Source organism: Cynocephalus volans, chromosome 3 (assembly GCF_027409185.1).
Source record: "Cynocephalus volans isolate mCynVol1 chromosome 3, mCynVol1.pri, whole genome shotgun sequence".
NCBI classification, from domain to species: domain Eukaryota; kingdom Metazoa; phylum Chordata; class Mammalia; order Dermoptera; family Cynocephalidae; genus Cynocephalus; species Cynocephalus volans.
This window is the reverse complement of record NC_084462.1, coordinates 69,359,031-69,374,401: the sequence shown is the minus strand read 5'-3', so window position 1 is coordinate 69,374,401 and position 15,371 is coordinate 69,359,031. Positions and strand designations below refer to the sequence as shown.

At 37.2% G+C, this 15,371-nt stretch overlaps 1 protein-coding gene across 2 annotated transcripts in view; it reads right to left on the bottom strand.

Annotated features, from left to right (window-relative positions):
- The window catches only part of UACA (uveal autoantigen with coiled-coil domains and ankyrin repeats), a 115,181-nt gene extending 103,096 nt beyond the window's left edge, over positions 1-12,085 (bottom strand). For both annotated transcript variants that reach the window (XM_063089658.1, XM_063089659.1), the window contains exon 1: positions 11,837-12,085. In XM_063089658.1, the coding sequence (XP_062945728.1) occupies positions 11,837-11,926 (90 nt within the window). In that variant the 5' untranslated portion in view covers positions 11,927-12,085. The remainder of the gene's footprint in view (positions 1-11,836) is intronic.
- Positions 12,086-15,371: the final 3,286 nt, after the last annotated feature.

Sequence of the window (15,371 nt, the reverse complement as noted above, 5' to 3'; positions counted from 1 at the left end):
TCAGTATCAGCCTGCAGCAAGGATAGCTGCAGCAGTGCGGCTTGGGGCATGAAATTAGAAATAAAGGAAGAAAAAGGCCCAGCAGCAGTCAGCTCCAAAGCTCTGGTCCCTGGCTCAACCTAGTGACAGAACCAGTAAAGTGCAAGTGTTCACATATAGCCTGCAGTAACATGCTTGCACACCAACAACCTCTTTTCCACCTGCCCCCAACCTGTACTATGGCTCTTTCCCTAGATATGTTCGTCACAGAGATACTCTGCAGTTCAGAGGACAACTAGGTCTCCCTTCATGCAGTGTCCTTTATAGTTTCCTTTCTAAATAAATGTAATAATATTAGTGTTTTTAAGTGAGTCATTTTAAAAGAATATTACCAGTTACCATGGGTGTTTCACGGATGTGACAAAAATCAAGATAATGCATCAATGTTACTGAAATTTGAAAGGTAGTATTATCATGTACAATGCAAGGTAAAGGAGCCTGAGGAACTGCAAAACATTATTTCTTCCAACTCTACTTCATCTTTACAAGTCATTTCACCCTGAAGTTTCCTCACCTCTAAAAATATTACAGTTTCAAATACCACTATTATATTGTAAATATTTAAGAAGATGTCATCCCTAAGTGATGAATCCTATAGTATTTAAAGGCAAAATATAATTCTACAACTCTCAATTAAGTGAAAAATATGAGTGCATGTATATTATATATTTTTGTAAAGAGTAAATACAGCAAAATATTAACTTGAATTTAAGCAGTAGGCAGGTGGATCTTAGTTCATTGCTCTACTTTCTAATTGCATGTACATTTCAATTTCTTCATAATAAAAAGTTGGAGAAAATAAATTAGATATCTCCTAAAAATCTACTTTCAAGAGTATTTTCCAAACATCATCATCAGAACACTGTGCTATTCTTCCAAATTGATCATAAATAAGTGCACTTAAAAAAAAAAAAATCAAGTTGCTAACATACAAGAAGATTCAGTTGAGGAACAGGAGAGTTGGATCCATATTTCTATTCTCTATGACTTTGCTCTTGCTGTTCCTTCTGAAAGGAATTTCCTCTTTCCTGGATCATTCTACCCACTTGTTTTAAGCTTCAGATTAAGAAGCTGACCCTGAAGACTGGTGGTTGCCTGGGGCCAGGGGAAGGATAGGTAGGAAGCAACTGCTTAATAGGCACAAGTTTTCCTTTTGGGGTGAAAGAAATGTTTTGGTACTAGATAGAAATGATAGTCACAGAGCCTTGTGAATGTACTAAATGCCACTGAATTCTTCACTTTAAAATGATTAATTTTATGTAATGTGTATGTCAGCTCAGTTTCTAAAAGAAAAAGCACCAACAGCAGCTTACCTGGCAACAAAAGAGAAAAAAAACTCACTGACTCCCCCACTCCTCTGCCCCAGACTAGACTAGTATTTTGCACATTTTTCTATGAAAAAACGTAATACTTTATATTATCTGTTCATAGAGCCCCCCCCAAAACTATGAACCACTTTATCTTCTTATCTCCCAGCGCTTAGCCTGGGATAGCCTAGGCCCTCAAGAAATTTTGCTTTTCAAATTGAAATAGAGACACCACTTATCTCCCTTGGGGCAAGAGGCTAAAGCAGATGATCTCTTGAAAATCTAGACTATATAAAAGCCTATAAGAGCTTATATTAATTGGAAAGGGAAAGATCAGGAAGACTGCTGTTCATCTGGTTATAAAGGACAACAACGGAGTGACCTCTGGTGAGATTTTTCAGTTAGCAATGATAAGAACTAAGATTTATTGAGTTAACTATATGAGAGGCACTGTGCTAATAAGCAAGCCCTTAATATGCCTTACAGCATTTAATGTTCACAACTACTCTATGAAGTACAATTATTCATCCAATTTTCCACAGGAAGAAACAAACATACTTAAGTCACTTGCCTAAGATCACAAAGCTGGTTAACAGTAGTGGCAAAACTCAAACCCACAGCTACAGAGCTTGACCCTATAGTATCAACATGTTACTCTGCCCCTTCACACTGGCATGGTTTTAACAGCTATCAGTGACACTCTTTGACCCTTAATTTGCCTTTTCTATGACTGAAAAAGTACTTCGTTTTTGTAACTTACCAAATTACCCATTGCCATGAATGCTGCTATATTTTATGAGCTTTTTCAAAATATGAAATGTTAATTTATATTTTAAATCTAACAGTCAAAAAAATAGCGATGAATCATAAAAAAGACCTCTCATTAAAAAGACCTCTCACATGTAAATCAGCAAGTGTTTGTTGACTATTCCTCTTGTACAAAACTGAAAGGATCAGAGTGTGCTGGCTTCACTAGAATCAAACTCACAAGGCTTCCCCACTGTACACTCATTTTCAAAGTACCCCAACCTATGCACAGAGTAGGCACCCTGCAGATGAGAAAACCATAAAATAACAAAAACAAGCTAGAAGAATTATACACTCTTACTTTTTTTAGTTTAGAAAGCATGATGTATATGCCCTCCCTTCCTCTTTCTCTCTCTCTCTCTAATAAAGAGAAAATGTCACAATCTGATAAGAAGAAAATTAAATAAAGAGTTACTGGGATAAAAATTATTTGTGCATCCAAAAGGGAAAACCTTACTACAGAAGTAATGTCAAACCTTGACAACATATCAGTAAAGTCAATATTAAAGACGTTTCATCTCCCCAAAAAGTATATACCCTTTTAGACACATACACACACACACCAACCCCTCCCCCCCGCCCCCGACAGTAAACCAAACGATTTTTAGTTCCATTGGATTCTCAGGACTTAGTTCACCCATAGATCCTCCTAAATATCTAATGCTAAAACCAAGGATGATAGGATAATGTATTGGGTAAGCATAAATACACACAAAAGCAAGAAGACAGAAAAGGCAAAGTGACAGTATTAATATCAAAAATGCAGAATTCAAGACAAAAGTTACAACAGGACAAATTAAAGACTTTTATACCACTAGTTACACTCTACAATGACCATAAAATAGCCAAGAATCATAATACAGCAATTATCACAAAATTAAATATATGAAACAAAAACTTTGAGATATAAAAGCAGGTAACAGAAACACAACTATAATGAGACACACACTACTCTCAAAGGTACGATCGGCCACGTAGCAAAAATAAAGAGGTAAAGCTCTTCACAGATGAATATGAGTATAATAAACAAGGCATTGGTGGAAAAAATGGTCAAAAACAAGAAAAACAATTTTTACAACAAGAAATGAAGGTAGCCAATAAGCATGGAAATATGTTCACTCTCCTTAGAAATAAAAACATAGATTTAAGCAATAATAATGTTTTTCTATCGGGTTGATAAATATATTTTAAATAATAGTATCCATTATTGGAAGGGTGTAGGGAATGCAACAATTTCACATACCACTGGAGGGACTTAATAGCTATGACACCTTGGGCACAAAAATTGTTTAACTTCCATCTGAAATGATGGCAATAGCACTCACTTCTTAAGGTTGCTGGGAGGACTGAGTTAATGTAAAGCACCTAGAACAGTGCCTGGAACATAAATGCTCAATAAGTATTGGCCATTGGCACTTGGATTTCTTTTTTTGCTGTTTTCTGTTTTTTAGTTAATTGGGGTCGGGGGGAGGCATGTGGATTTCTTATAAGCAATTTCTTTTTAAGTAATTCACTAGCATTTACTGAATACTCCCAATGGGACATTTTGTATCTGCCCAAATCATTTTAAATTACTTATAATTTTTAAGTACAAAGTTTATTAGAATAAAATATGATTCAAAAAATTGTAAATACATCATTATCGTGGTATCTAGGTTATTAAATGCTGATTGAATAACAAAGAGGCAGTATGGAATCCTTAAAAAGAGCATAACAATTGGTTTATGGCATATTGATTGGCATTACAAGTGACTTGTTTTATTCTTCATATTCAACTATATTTTGTTTTCTAAAATGAACATCTATGACTTTTATGGGGGGGAAGGGGGTAAAACAATAGACAGCCATTTATCCTAACTGAGTCATATACCTACTCTCTCTCAAGTGCACTTACCAGTTCTAATTCGACTATGTAACCACAACTTATCATATTCCATCCTTTGCCAGAGCCTTTTGCCACTCAAGTACATCAATCCATCTTCTGTACATCATTTTGAAGATATATCATTTGGAAATAAATTAGTTAATGTCAACAATATTCAGGATTTCTGGGAACAAACTAAGGCCAACAGACAAAACTGGTTTTTTTACTATAAACAATCCAATTTATTCTGTGTTTTTGTACTATATTTTTAAGCCTAGAAGAGATATTACTTTTAATATGTAACTGCAATGGATTGAATGTCCCCCAAAACTCTTTTAAACTTAATCCCCACTGTAATTGTTGAGGGTGGGAAATCCTTTTATGGTCATTGAAAGGTGGGGCCTTGAAGAGGTGATTAGATTGTGAGGACCACAGTGAATGGATTAATCCATTTGATGGTTTAATGGTGGTCACGGGTGTGGTTCTGAGGGCTTTCAAAGGAGAGCACATGAGGAGCTCTCTCTCTGCTCCACCATTCTGCCATGTGAGACTCATACTTCACTGTCACCACCACCAAGGCCTTCACCAGATGTGTTCCTGGACTTTGGACTTCCCAGTCTTTGAAATTGTAAGCAATAAATTTCATTTTCTTACAAATTACCCAGTTCTAGGTATTTTGTTATAAGCAACAGAAACAGATTAATACAATAACTATATAAAACTTTTAATCATTTTACGATTTAGGAAAATAAGGCAACATAAGTATACTGTCCTATCATTCTGCATATAATTTCAGGAAGTGCATTTCAACCAACTATTTTTAGGCAAATTCCCTACAGAAATCAATTTCACTTCTCTCGTGTCAATAAGCTCAAATACGTGCAAACTTCAACAATTTGATATATCTCTTAGGTGGCAGGAAAGACGAATGTTTGCATAACTATCATAGGACAGTAAAGGTTTCCATCTGATAGAGATGAAACAGACAGAGTACACGAGTTATATTTAAATCTGTTCTTCTTGGATCTAGATTTCTTCACCAAGGATATAACTGTAAGTTAAACAGCACTGATAACAAAATTTTGCTGGCTATTAGCTAATTCTAGGGAGGAAAGGTAAGTTTGTTGTCACTATTAGGATAATTCTAAAGATGAAACTTTAACAAACTGTGGTCAAGAGATCTCTCTAAACAATGGCTTAAACTTGTCAAGTAATTAAAAATTTTAATTCAAGTTAAAAAAAAAAAAAAAAACCTTCCTTGATTATAATCTCCAAGCTGCAGTCCTCTAACTCCTTACTTTCACTGAAATTCTTTTTTATTTTAAAATTGAATTGTACATATCTGTGGTGTACAGTATGTTGTTTTAATACATGCATATATTATACAATAATTCACTTAGGGTACATAGAATGTCCAACCCCTGAATATTTATCTTTGTCATGATTATGGTCAAGATCCTCTTTTCTAGCTATTTGGAAATACACAATATGATGTTATTAGCTCTAGACAGCCAAGAACATCAGACTTTGTTCATTTATCTACCTGTAGCTTTGTTCCCATTAACCCACCACATCTCCCACTTCCACAAATTCTTATCTGAAGATTAGTCAATGCCTCATCCGTGCCATCTCCTACCATAAAACTAGTTAGTTTCCAAAGCTGATGCCCCCTCAGTGGGCTGTAATTTCACAGCTCCACACTACCGCACTCCTGCCTGGAAAGCCATTCGAATCAGCTTTCTGGCCCAAGCTCAAGCTTTCCTTTTCAACCTTTTCCCCTGACCCTGCCTTACACGTTGGTGCTCTCACAGCAATTTATACAGACCTCTAATATGTCTTTTAACATACTGTGTTATTGTTATATTATTATGTCTAGCTCCCTTAAAATTCTTAAAGGCTGTGACTGGATCTTTCTTTATCATAGAAATATTAGGACCCATGCTAAATACAACAGTATCACAAAAGTAAATACAACAGTATCATGAACTACCCAGCTACAATTATTAACTCATGACCAAACCTATTTCAACTATAACCTTCCACTCACTACCCCTACTACCAACCAACCCACCCCCAGATTATTTCGAAGCAAATCCTAGACTTCATTATCATTTCATCTGTAAATGTACTTCTAAATATTTCTTTGAAAGATAAAGGCTCTTCATAAACATAACACTACAATTGTCACATTTAAATGTTTTGAATAATAATTCCATATCATCAAGTATCTGGTTGGTGTTGACATTTCTTCAATTGTCTTACGAACCTGTATTTTTACAACTATTTAATAAGTATCTAAATAAAGTCCATCATTGTGATTGGTTAATATGTCTTTTAATCTCTTAAATCTTATGATCTCTAGGTTTCTCTTCTGTAGTTTCTATAAAATAGTGGTTACATCTAAAGGGCTATCATATTCAGGTTTGGTTCTTTTGGCAAGACTGCTAATAGGTGGTAATGAATATTTCCACCAGGAGATAATTTATGTCCACTTGTCTTTCTTTCTGAGACATTAGTAGCATCTGATGATCACTGTCTAAATTCTAGATCCATTAATTCATTAGGAGTTGTAAAATCATTATATGCTAATTCTATCATCCCTTCCTCATTTATTAGCTGGGATAAAATACATGAGATATTAACTCTATCATCCCTTCTTCATCTATTAGCTAGGATAAAATACCCTTTATAAAAGAGAAACTTCCCCCATATGTTACCCTGAGATACAATTCACACTGGAAAAGCACAATAAATGTTTTATTCTTTCCCTTCATTTTCCGGATCTTAAAAGAATGCATCAGTTTCCTAGCATTCTAAGTGAGAACTTGTTTTCGTAGCATTCTAAGTGATAACTTGTTTTTATTTGTTTAATCATCATTATGAACTCATAGATTTAAATACTTCAGTCCACTGCAGTTGTTATCCTTATTGATGACCAAACTGTCCCACCCTTGGCCAAGTGGGCGCCTCTTCAAGTTGGCTCCAGAGTCCTAGTCTTTGATAGCTTCCTTGCATTTTAGCCTGAAGGGATTCCGGGGTCATCTTGCACATTTTTTGCTCCTGACTTGGAATTACCCATTTTTTCAAAGAGGACCTAATTATTAATCCATTCTTGGGTCTAATTTATGTGCTTTCAAATAAATAAGGTAACTACTGAGCAAAGTCTAATTCCTGAAATAATTTTAAATTTGAATTTGTATAATGCATAATAAATAAAAGTATACGATCATTACTTTATCCTTATTAAAAGAAGTAATTAAAATCCTTAACTACTCATCACTTAAATTCTTGGACTCATTATGTACCAAAAGACCTACCAAAGCAAGTCTGCTTTGGTATTACAATAAAATTCAGCAATTCAAATCAGAATGATGATCTGGGTAAACCTGCTGCTAGACTGGGGTTAAAATTGAAGAGTAAAAAAGAGGGCTTCTTTATCATAATCCTCCTTCAAGAACCACAAGAAATACAATGCAGGGACAACCATAGGAAGTTGTCTAAATAAAGCTTTAACTAAGGTAAGAATTTTTAATTAAAGGTTGGAATCTTTAATGATAATGAGTAAATAGTGCTCATTACATACGAGTTTAAACTGAAAACTTGTGATCTTAATTATTCACATTACTAAAATCACATTAATCATTGCTATAATAATAACATTAACATCTTTTTACACACTCCCAAATCCCTGACTGGAAAACACAAAGTCCTCATTCTCAAAATCACAACTAAAACAAAATCATGTTCTGAAATGTGATTAAAAAGCACTCTTTATGCTTTCTAAACATTTCAAACTAACATTCTTAGTGGCAACCAAAAGAAGTTTCTTTAAGATTTTTTTTCAGTTGCTGTATTTGTAATTCTAAATTCTTTTAGAAACACCAATATTTTTTCAGGGTGCTGGACTATTAGCAAGTTGCTTTAGAACATATTTAGTTGCTGATTTATAAAATTCACTGCCCCATTTTAAGAGTAGCCTAGAGAAAGGGCAGCAAAAATAATCATTGCAGAAACTCCCAGGTTAGCGATTACTTTTACAATCAAGAATTTACTCTGCCACAAATATTAAGAGTAGGTACAATTTAAAGTGGAACCGCCTTCCAAAACGTCTGCTTACTATATTTGTTTGTAGCACTTCTACTAGTTTTGGAATTATAGTCCCTCAATATTAATTACTCAAATTTCCTAATCTGAACTAGGTAGAAAACGAAACAAGCCTATTCTCACTGTACATATAATTGCTTGTACAATTAAGTAAACATATAATTGACTAGATCTGACATAGTATTTACAGTTATTTAATTATCCCTTTCAGATACCTGAAGCTCCAATTTAGTGAATAATTAAAAATAAATGTAACAAAAACAGTCCCAGTTTATGATTAACAGATGCAGATATCTCCAGATTTGACTAGTAAAAGCCTAATCCTCAAATGTATTTTACCCACAATTTATAATTACAAACTAAACTTATTTATATGTGTATAAACACATCCCCATTTAGCAAACTCTAAACTCATTGGCATATTTATAACAATGGTACTATTCAGAATACTTAAAATTATTTTTTTCTGCACATAATCTGCACTTAATTATAATTTAGCATGTTAAGCTAATATGCTATATTTCACATACTATGTTATAAAATCTTTACAAATCTCACATATCTCAATTTATCGCTAATGTGTCTTCTTCAGATAATAAGCTTAAATAAATACACAAAGAAAACTATTTATGAAATAAACATTTTTAAATTTTTTCTCAAATCAAAGTTGTGAACAGCAAATTGTGATCATTTCCATGATAATTAAATGAATGTCTTAAGATTCAAATTAGGTAACCATGGGGAAAAGGGAGGGAGAAAAAAGAAAGTTGTATACCTCTTACCTTACACCAGAATAAATTATATGTGTATCAAAGACTTAAATGTAAAAAAAAGAAAAGGAAAAAAACTAGACGAAACTACAGGGATTTTTTTCATTGTTAAATATTGCAGAGTAGAAAGGCCAAGTTATAACATAAATCTAAAAGTCACAAAATAAAAAGTTATAAATTCAATTGCATAAAAATAACCACTTTCTGCATAGCAAATGCCACCATAAAAAAGTCATAAGACAAATAACCAACTAAGAAATAATATTAGTTATTCATATTAAAAGGGTTGATTTCCCTAACATAAAGTACATACAAATTAATAGGTAAAAAAACCAACAACTCAACAGAAAAAAGGAAAGGATAAACTGTAAACAGAAAAGAACATGCAAAGGGCTCATGAAATTATGAAAAGATGCTCAACTTCACTCATAAAAAGAGAAATACAAATCCAAAGTATCCTGAGATACCATATTTTACCAACCAGCCTAGCAAAGATTAAAAAATTGGAACAGACTTTTAATAAAAGCATGGAAAAAGATAATTTCTCAAACACTGGTTGCATGAATAAAAGGAAATCTGACAATGTCCTTCAAAATTAAAATTGCACGTATCCTTTAACCCAGCAATTCCACTTTTAGGAATTGATCCTACAGTTACATACACACATATGCACACACACTTGACACAATGAAAAATACAAGCTTATTCATCACAACTTTGTATATTATAGCAAAAGATATGAATGGGTAAGCTCTGAATGGATCCAGATATTTACAGTTAAAAAAAAAAAAAAAAAAAAACCCAAGATATGGAACAGCAAGTACAATGTGCTACTACTTCTATAAAGGGTGAATATTTGTAATCACATTTGCTTGTATGTCCTAACCTCTCTGGAGGAACATGCAGACTGCTAATAACACCAGTGGCCTCTAAGGAAGTGGGGTAGGATAACTGAAGGATGAGGTGAAAGAACATTTTGTTGTAAATATTTTTCCTCCTTTCGAATATTAAACTATGTGCTATATTATCTACTCAAAAATAAATAAAATTCTATCTTTAAAGGCAAGAAGAAAAAAAGAGAGGCTCAATCATAGGAATACGGACACATGTACACAACCAAATCAGGCATTATGGTTTACAGATTGAAAAGTAGAAGGAATCTACTTATATTTCTCCGGCACATTCGTTTTATTCTATCAAAGCTTGGTTTTATTAGTCACCACACTCATTTACTTTCATTTTAAAATCTTACAAAACTTATGCTAATATTTAACTTAGAGAGATGTTCACTTTTTCTAAGCAGACAGGTTCTTTTTTTATACCATGTATTTCTCTTTATTTTTATGCCATTATTTTAACAAAAATAATAGAATGCTCAGTTTAGTGAGTGCTACAGATTTAAGCTCAGAGAGATGCACTTCATGTTCCAAATGCATAAAATGCAAACTGGCATGCTGATAATACCAATAACTAGCAAACACTGCGTTTCTGGAAGAGAAAACAGGATAAAATTAAGGTATATAAACCTCCAAGTGGGATGTAAATCCTTAGCGCAAACCAAATAAACCTGGGGAAAATATAGCTAATAAACCTAGAAAAGTGTTTAATTAAGCTCAAAGCACAACATGCATTACAAAGAAGTTGAATCTCAAGTATAGTGACCTCCAATATCACTAAATGACATTGCTGCCAATTACTGTTTTTTAAAAAGTGAAACACAGTAATCTCTCTTTTCTATGATCTTATAAAAGAACTGCATACTTTATTAAACATCAAATATCATGTCATCTGAATCCACTCTTTTATTCTTAAGTGAGAATTAAAAAGTCCAGTCCTTCCACAATTTCTTTTATGTCCAAGTAAAATAATCCTACAAATAGTCAGGTGGAGAGAAAGGCAAAATTCTGAATTAACTCAAAAGCAGAAACAGATTAATTAGTATTCTCATAAAAAGCACAGACAGTAATCCTTCGGCAAAATCCGTGTAAAATTATAAAGGTCCATTCCCCAACTAAGTATCTGGGCAATTCGAGCATTACATTTCCTTTACGTTTGACTCTTAAAGACTTTTTTAATAGCATTTATTTGACAATACAGAATTTTAATAATATCACCCTTCTTCTAATCTGCCAAATTATCTAAATCCCAACATCTGTGGTCAGGCTGTTTCTCAAGATTTCTGGTCTCCTGCCAACTAAAGAGAGGCCCTGACTACTCCTTCGCTTGCACACTGTGGCTGGGCTGCAGACATCACCGAATAGACGCCCCGCACGCATCTGCCCCACAGGTGAGATTTACACGGCTCGACATGACAATCACCTTCCCGACTTCGCCATCTCCAGGGTCACCATTCACGTGGGACTTTGTCTTTACAACTACGCCTGATTCCCTCTGCCTCACTCAGAAATCAACTTCCCCAGTGTCAGGGACGGCGGCCAGCACACGACGTCCCCCGAGCCTGGCAGGGCTCACGCTCGGAGTCTCAGGTCCGAGGAAGGTCCGGAGTCCGCGCGGGAGGGCGCAGGGAGGCGCAACCCTGCCCACCTGGACTGCCGGCGCGGATCCCGGCCCGGACTGAGCGAGCGCGGGGAGCGGGATAAGCGCCGGGAGAGGGGAGGGACGGGGGGATCCAGAAAGGCGGGATTTAGAAGGAAAAGGAGATAATCGTGCGGCATCGGGGTTTCTTCCAGTAGCTCGGAGACTCGGGGCTGAGGGGCGGGGCAGGGACCCGAAGAGCTCGGGGGCGGCGGCGGGGAGGATCCCAGGGTCTCCGGGCTGACGCGGAGCCCCGGCCTGAGGGAAGAGTCGCCAGGGCCGCCGAGGAGGGACGGGCTGAGGGCAAGCCGAGGAAGAAGCGCGCGAGCTCCCAAAACCGAGGAAGGCTGCGCGGCTCCCGGGAGCGCAGCGCCGGGAAGCCCGGGACGCGCGCGGGCCGCGGGACTCACCGCGCTGGCGGCGGCGGCGCCGGCGGCGGCGCCGGACGACGCGGGACTGGGCGCATCCTGCCTCCTCAGGCGGGACTTGAGGCTCTTCATGGCCAACTCTCGGCAGTCGCGCGCCCGGCCCCGCGCGAAGCTTAAAGTCTGCGGGCTGAAGCGCGCGAGGAGAAGGAGGAGGAGGAGGAGGAGGCAGCGGCGACGCCTGCAACGGGTTGGGCGCGGGCCCCACCTGCCACCTGGGGGCCGGGGCGCCAGACCTCTCCGGGCCTGCAGCGGAGCTCCCCTCCCGCAGCCAATCGGCCAGCTGCCCTGGCGGGGGTGGGGCCGGCCCTGGCCAATCGGAATCCGGGAAGGAGGAGGGACTTCCCTTTTAAACTTAATAACACCCTTCCTCTCCCAGCTGCAGGAAAACTTTGGGAGCTTCAGCCGGGGGAGCGGCGGAGGTAGGTGACCAGGGACATGGAGAGGCGCGAGGGCAGAGCTCCAGGCCACCGGCGCCCGCCCACCTGGGTGGTGGAGCCTCGGTCTAGAGAGAGCCACGGGCGCTAGCGTATGCCAGCCCTCACCTCCACGGACTCCCCTCCTCTTCCCACCCACGTGCTCTTTCCCGAGTAAAGTTCCCTTCTTTCCGTCAGGTCCTAGAAATGACTCTTCGTTACCTGCCCTCAGACCAGCTTTTAGGAGCAACTTCTCTTCCAGTCTCCTGATGTTTTACTATAAAATCCCAGTATCTGGGAACAACCACACGCATCAAAAACTCCAGAAACAACATCCTCAAAGAAGGAAGGTGCTGATTGTACAGAAGGACATACAGTTAAGAAACAGACTTTGAAAGACGTTATAGGAAATCACAGCACATGTTAGATGCTCAATTATTGGTTGAGTGAAGAATCTGCTGCTTTGGAGAGAAAGACTTGCAATTGGGGGGAGAGAGAGAGTGCCATCAATTAAAAATGGCCCACATAGCCAAAGCGATATTAGAAGTTGTCAAAAATATATATTATGGCCTTTTCTTACAAAAAAAAAAAAAGGTTTTTTGTTTCCTGTAGAAATACATTAAAGGTAAAAAATATATGATGTAATTAAATAATTCGTGCTTCTCAGAAATCTGGATTAATGAAAAATTTTTAAGGGAAGGATGAAGAAAACAGGCAGGTGAGCTACACCCAATAATTTGTTGTTAATGTACTATCTTCAAAAGTCTTCCTTGGAGTCAGGTTTTCCCTGTGAAGTGTTAACTGTAGCATGCACCCATTTGAAAAGACAAACAGTCCACGTTTCTGACGAACAAAGGACTCTTTGTCTAAAAGGTCAATTGCTTTCTTTAGTTTCCTTAGAGCAACTCAAGGTTTTATTCGAATACAGTAAGAAAGTTTTCAGAACTTTGTTGGGGAGGCAGCATTAAAAGACTGTGTTAACTCTAAACAAAAAATAAATAATAACAACTAACTACCTGAAAATTTTATTAAATTTTCTCTTGATTAGATATTTGGAAGGAAATTTTCTTAGACTCTTCCTCAAGATCCACAGCCATGCAGTTCTTGCTGGCTCTTTATAGTGTCTGGATGGTCAGTCATTCTGTCCTCGCTGTCACTGCAGGGCTGAGATTGTCTCATACCTGGACTATTACAGAAGCTTCCCAACCAGTCTCTAAACTTCCAGTCTCTCGCCTCTTCCATCACCAATAAATTATCAACCATCATCAAAAAGTTTTTTAAAATATTCCTGCCTTGCTCAAAAACATTTAGCATCTAACAAGTAAAATCTAACTCCTTTACTTGGCATTTAAAGCTCTAAAACATGGATCTGACTGTTCTTCAGTTGACACTCCAAGCAAATTACTCTTTAGTCCATTCCTCAAATATGGGTCATGTCATTCAATTTTCACATTTTTATGCATGCTGATCTTTCCTCCAATAATTTTCTCTCTGTCTTCTAACAAAATTCTGTTTCCCCAAGAGTGATTGGAAGGAGGAACAGGGGGCTCCTGGAGTGCTATACTATTCTATCTGAGTTATGGTTACCTAAAGAGTGTGCTCATATTGTGAAAATTCAGTATAACTGTACTCTTTATGCAATGTACACTGCTTTGTGTGTGTGCTATACTTTAACAAAATTTTTTTTTTCTTTAAAGCATGCATCCCTTCCAAGTGCCATCCTCTCTTATAGAACCTTCCCTGATCACTCAACTGGTAGTGATCTCTCCATCCTCTGAATAGTTAAAGTAATTGTACTTCTCATATGATACTAACACGTATGATCTGAGCACACCTATTTCACTACTGGAGTTCAAACTCCTTCAAATCAGGGAATAACTGAAATAAATATATTCGAATTCCCTAGAATGCCTAGCATGTTGTAGGTATTCAATAAATATTTCTAAATGGATTGATGCATTCTTTTTTATTGTTACAGTGAATTAGGATTGTTTGTTCTGTGTATTCATGTGACACAGGATTGGGACTGCCCTTATTGTGAACACAGATGGAGTGGTCTGGGATTATGGTGCTGCTCAAATTCTTGTACCTCAATCAACTCCTTTGTTCTGGATAAGCATCCATTTACCATCCAGTCCCCTGAATGAATCTTAAATGTTAATTGCCTTTACAGTAGCATTGTCTCTCTAGATAATTGGCTGTTGAGTTATTAATTGCAGCCTTATGTTGTACTGTGTGGCTCCTGTAGCATCCAAATTATCATAGTCCTGGTGACTGGCGTCTTTTCAGTTGTTACTGGGTAAAGCAAAGGAAACAGACAGAGCCACAAGTATAGCTTGCATCAGGTTCCAAAAATGTTGGGCAAGTTATTTTTATGAACTGTCTGCACGATGTCCCCATGGTGTCTGTGTCCAGTGGCCTTTATGGATTTTTCCAGCCTAGAAACTTGATAGCTGATGTCTGCTTATTTTCATTTGAGAGCAGCTAAGTAAATATCACTGGTTTGAATAAGTAAAGCTTTTTTATATTGATCTGGAAGCCCCCTATAAAGGTAAAGTCCCTATTATTAGCATTTGGCCAAACAGGTTTTGTTTAGTTTTGTTTACTAACAAAACATTATCATTTGTTTTTATCTTCCCTTCAGAGCAAAGGGCACTTATCAAATCTAGACAAACTTTTGTTACCATACTGAATCTATATGAAATACCTTTTTATTTTGTCTCTTATTTTTTACAATGTATACAACCAGGAAGAGTAATGCATTTTTAAAAATTATCTTAGTAGGTTACACATACACATGGTAAAGAAATCTCAAATAATACAAAAAAAGATAGTCTCCTTATCATACTTAAAATCCCTGCTGTCAAGGAACTTGTGTTCTAGATTAGGGAACAAAGCTAACATACATAGTTCAATCGGACAACTGCTTACTAAACTGCATATAGAATTTAAGATGTGAGTGGTATTCAGGGGAGGAAAAGATCAGGAAATAAGTTTGCATGAAGGGAGGATCCCCAAGGTTGGCTGTCCATTCAGTGAATGCACACAGGTGAGAAGTAACACCAGCAAGGCAGAGGATACCCGAGGGACCTGCCAGAACAGGG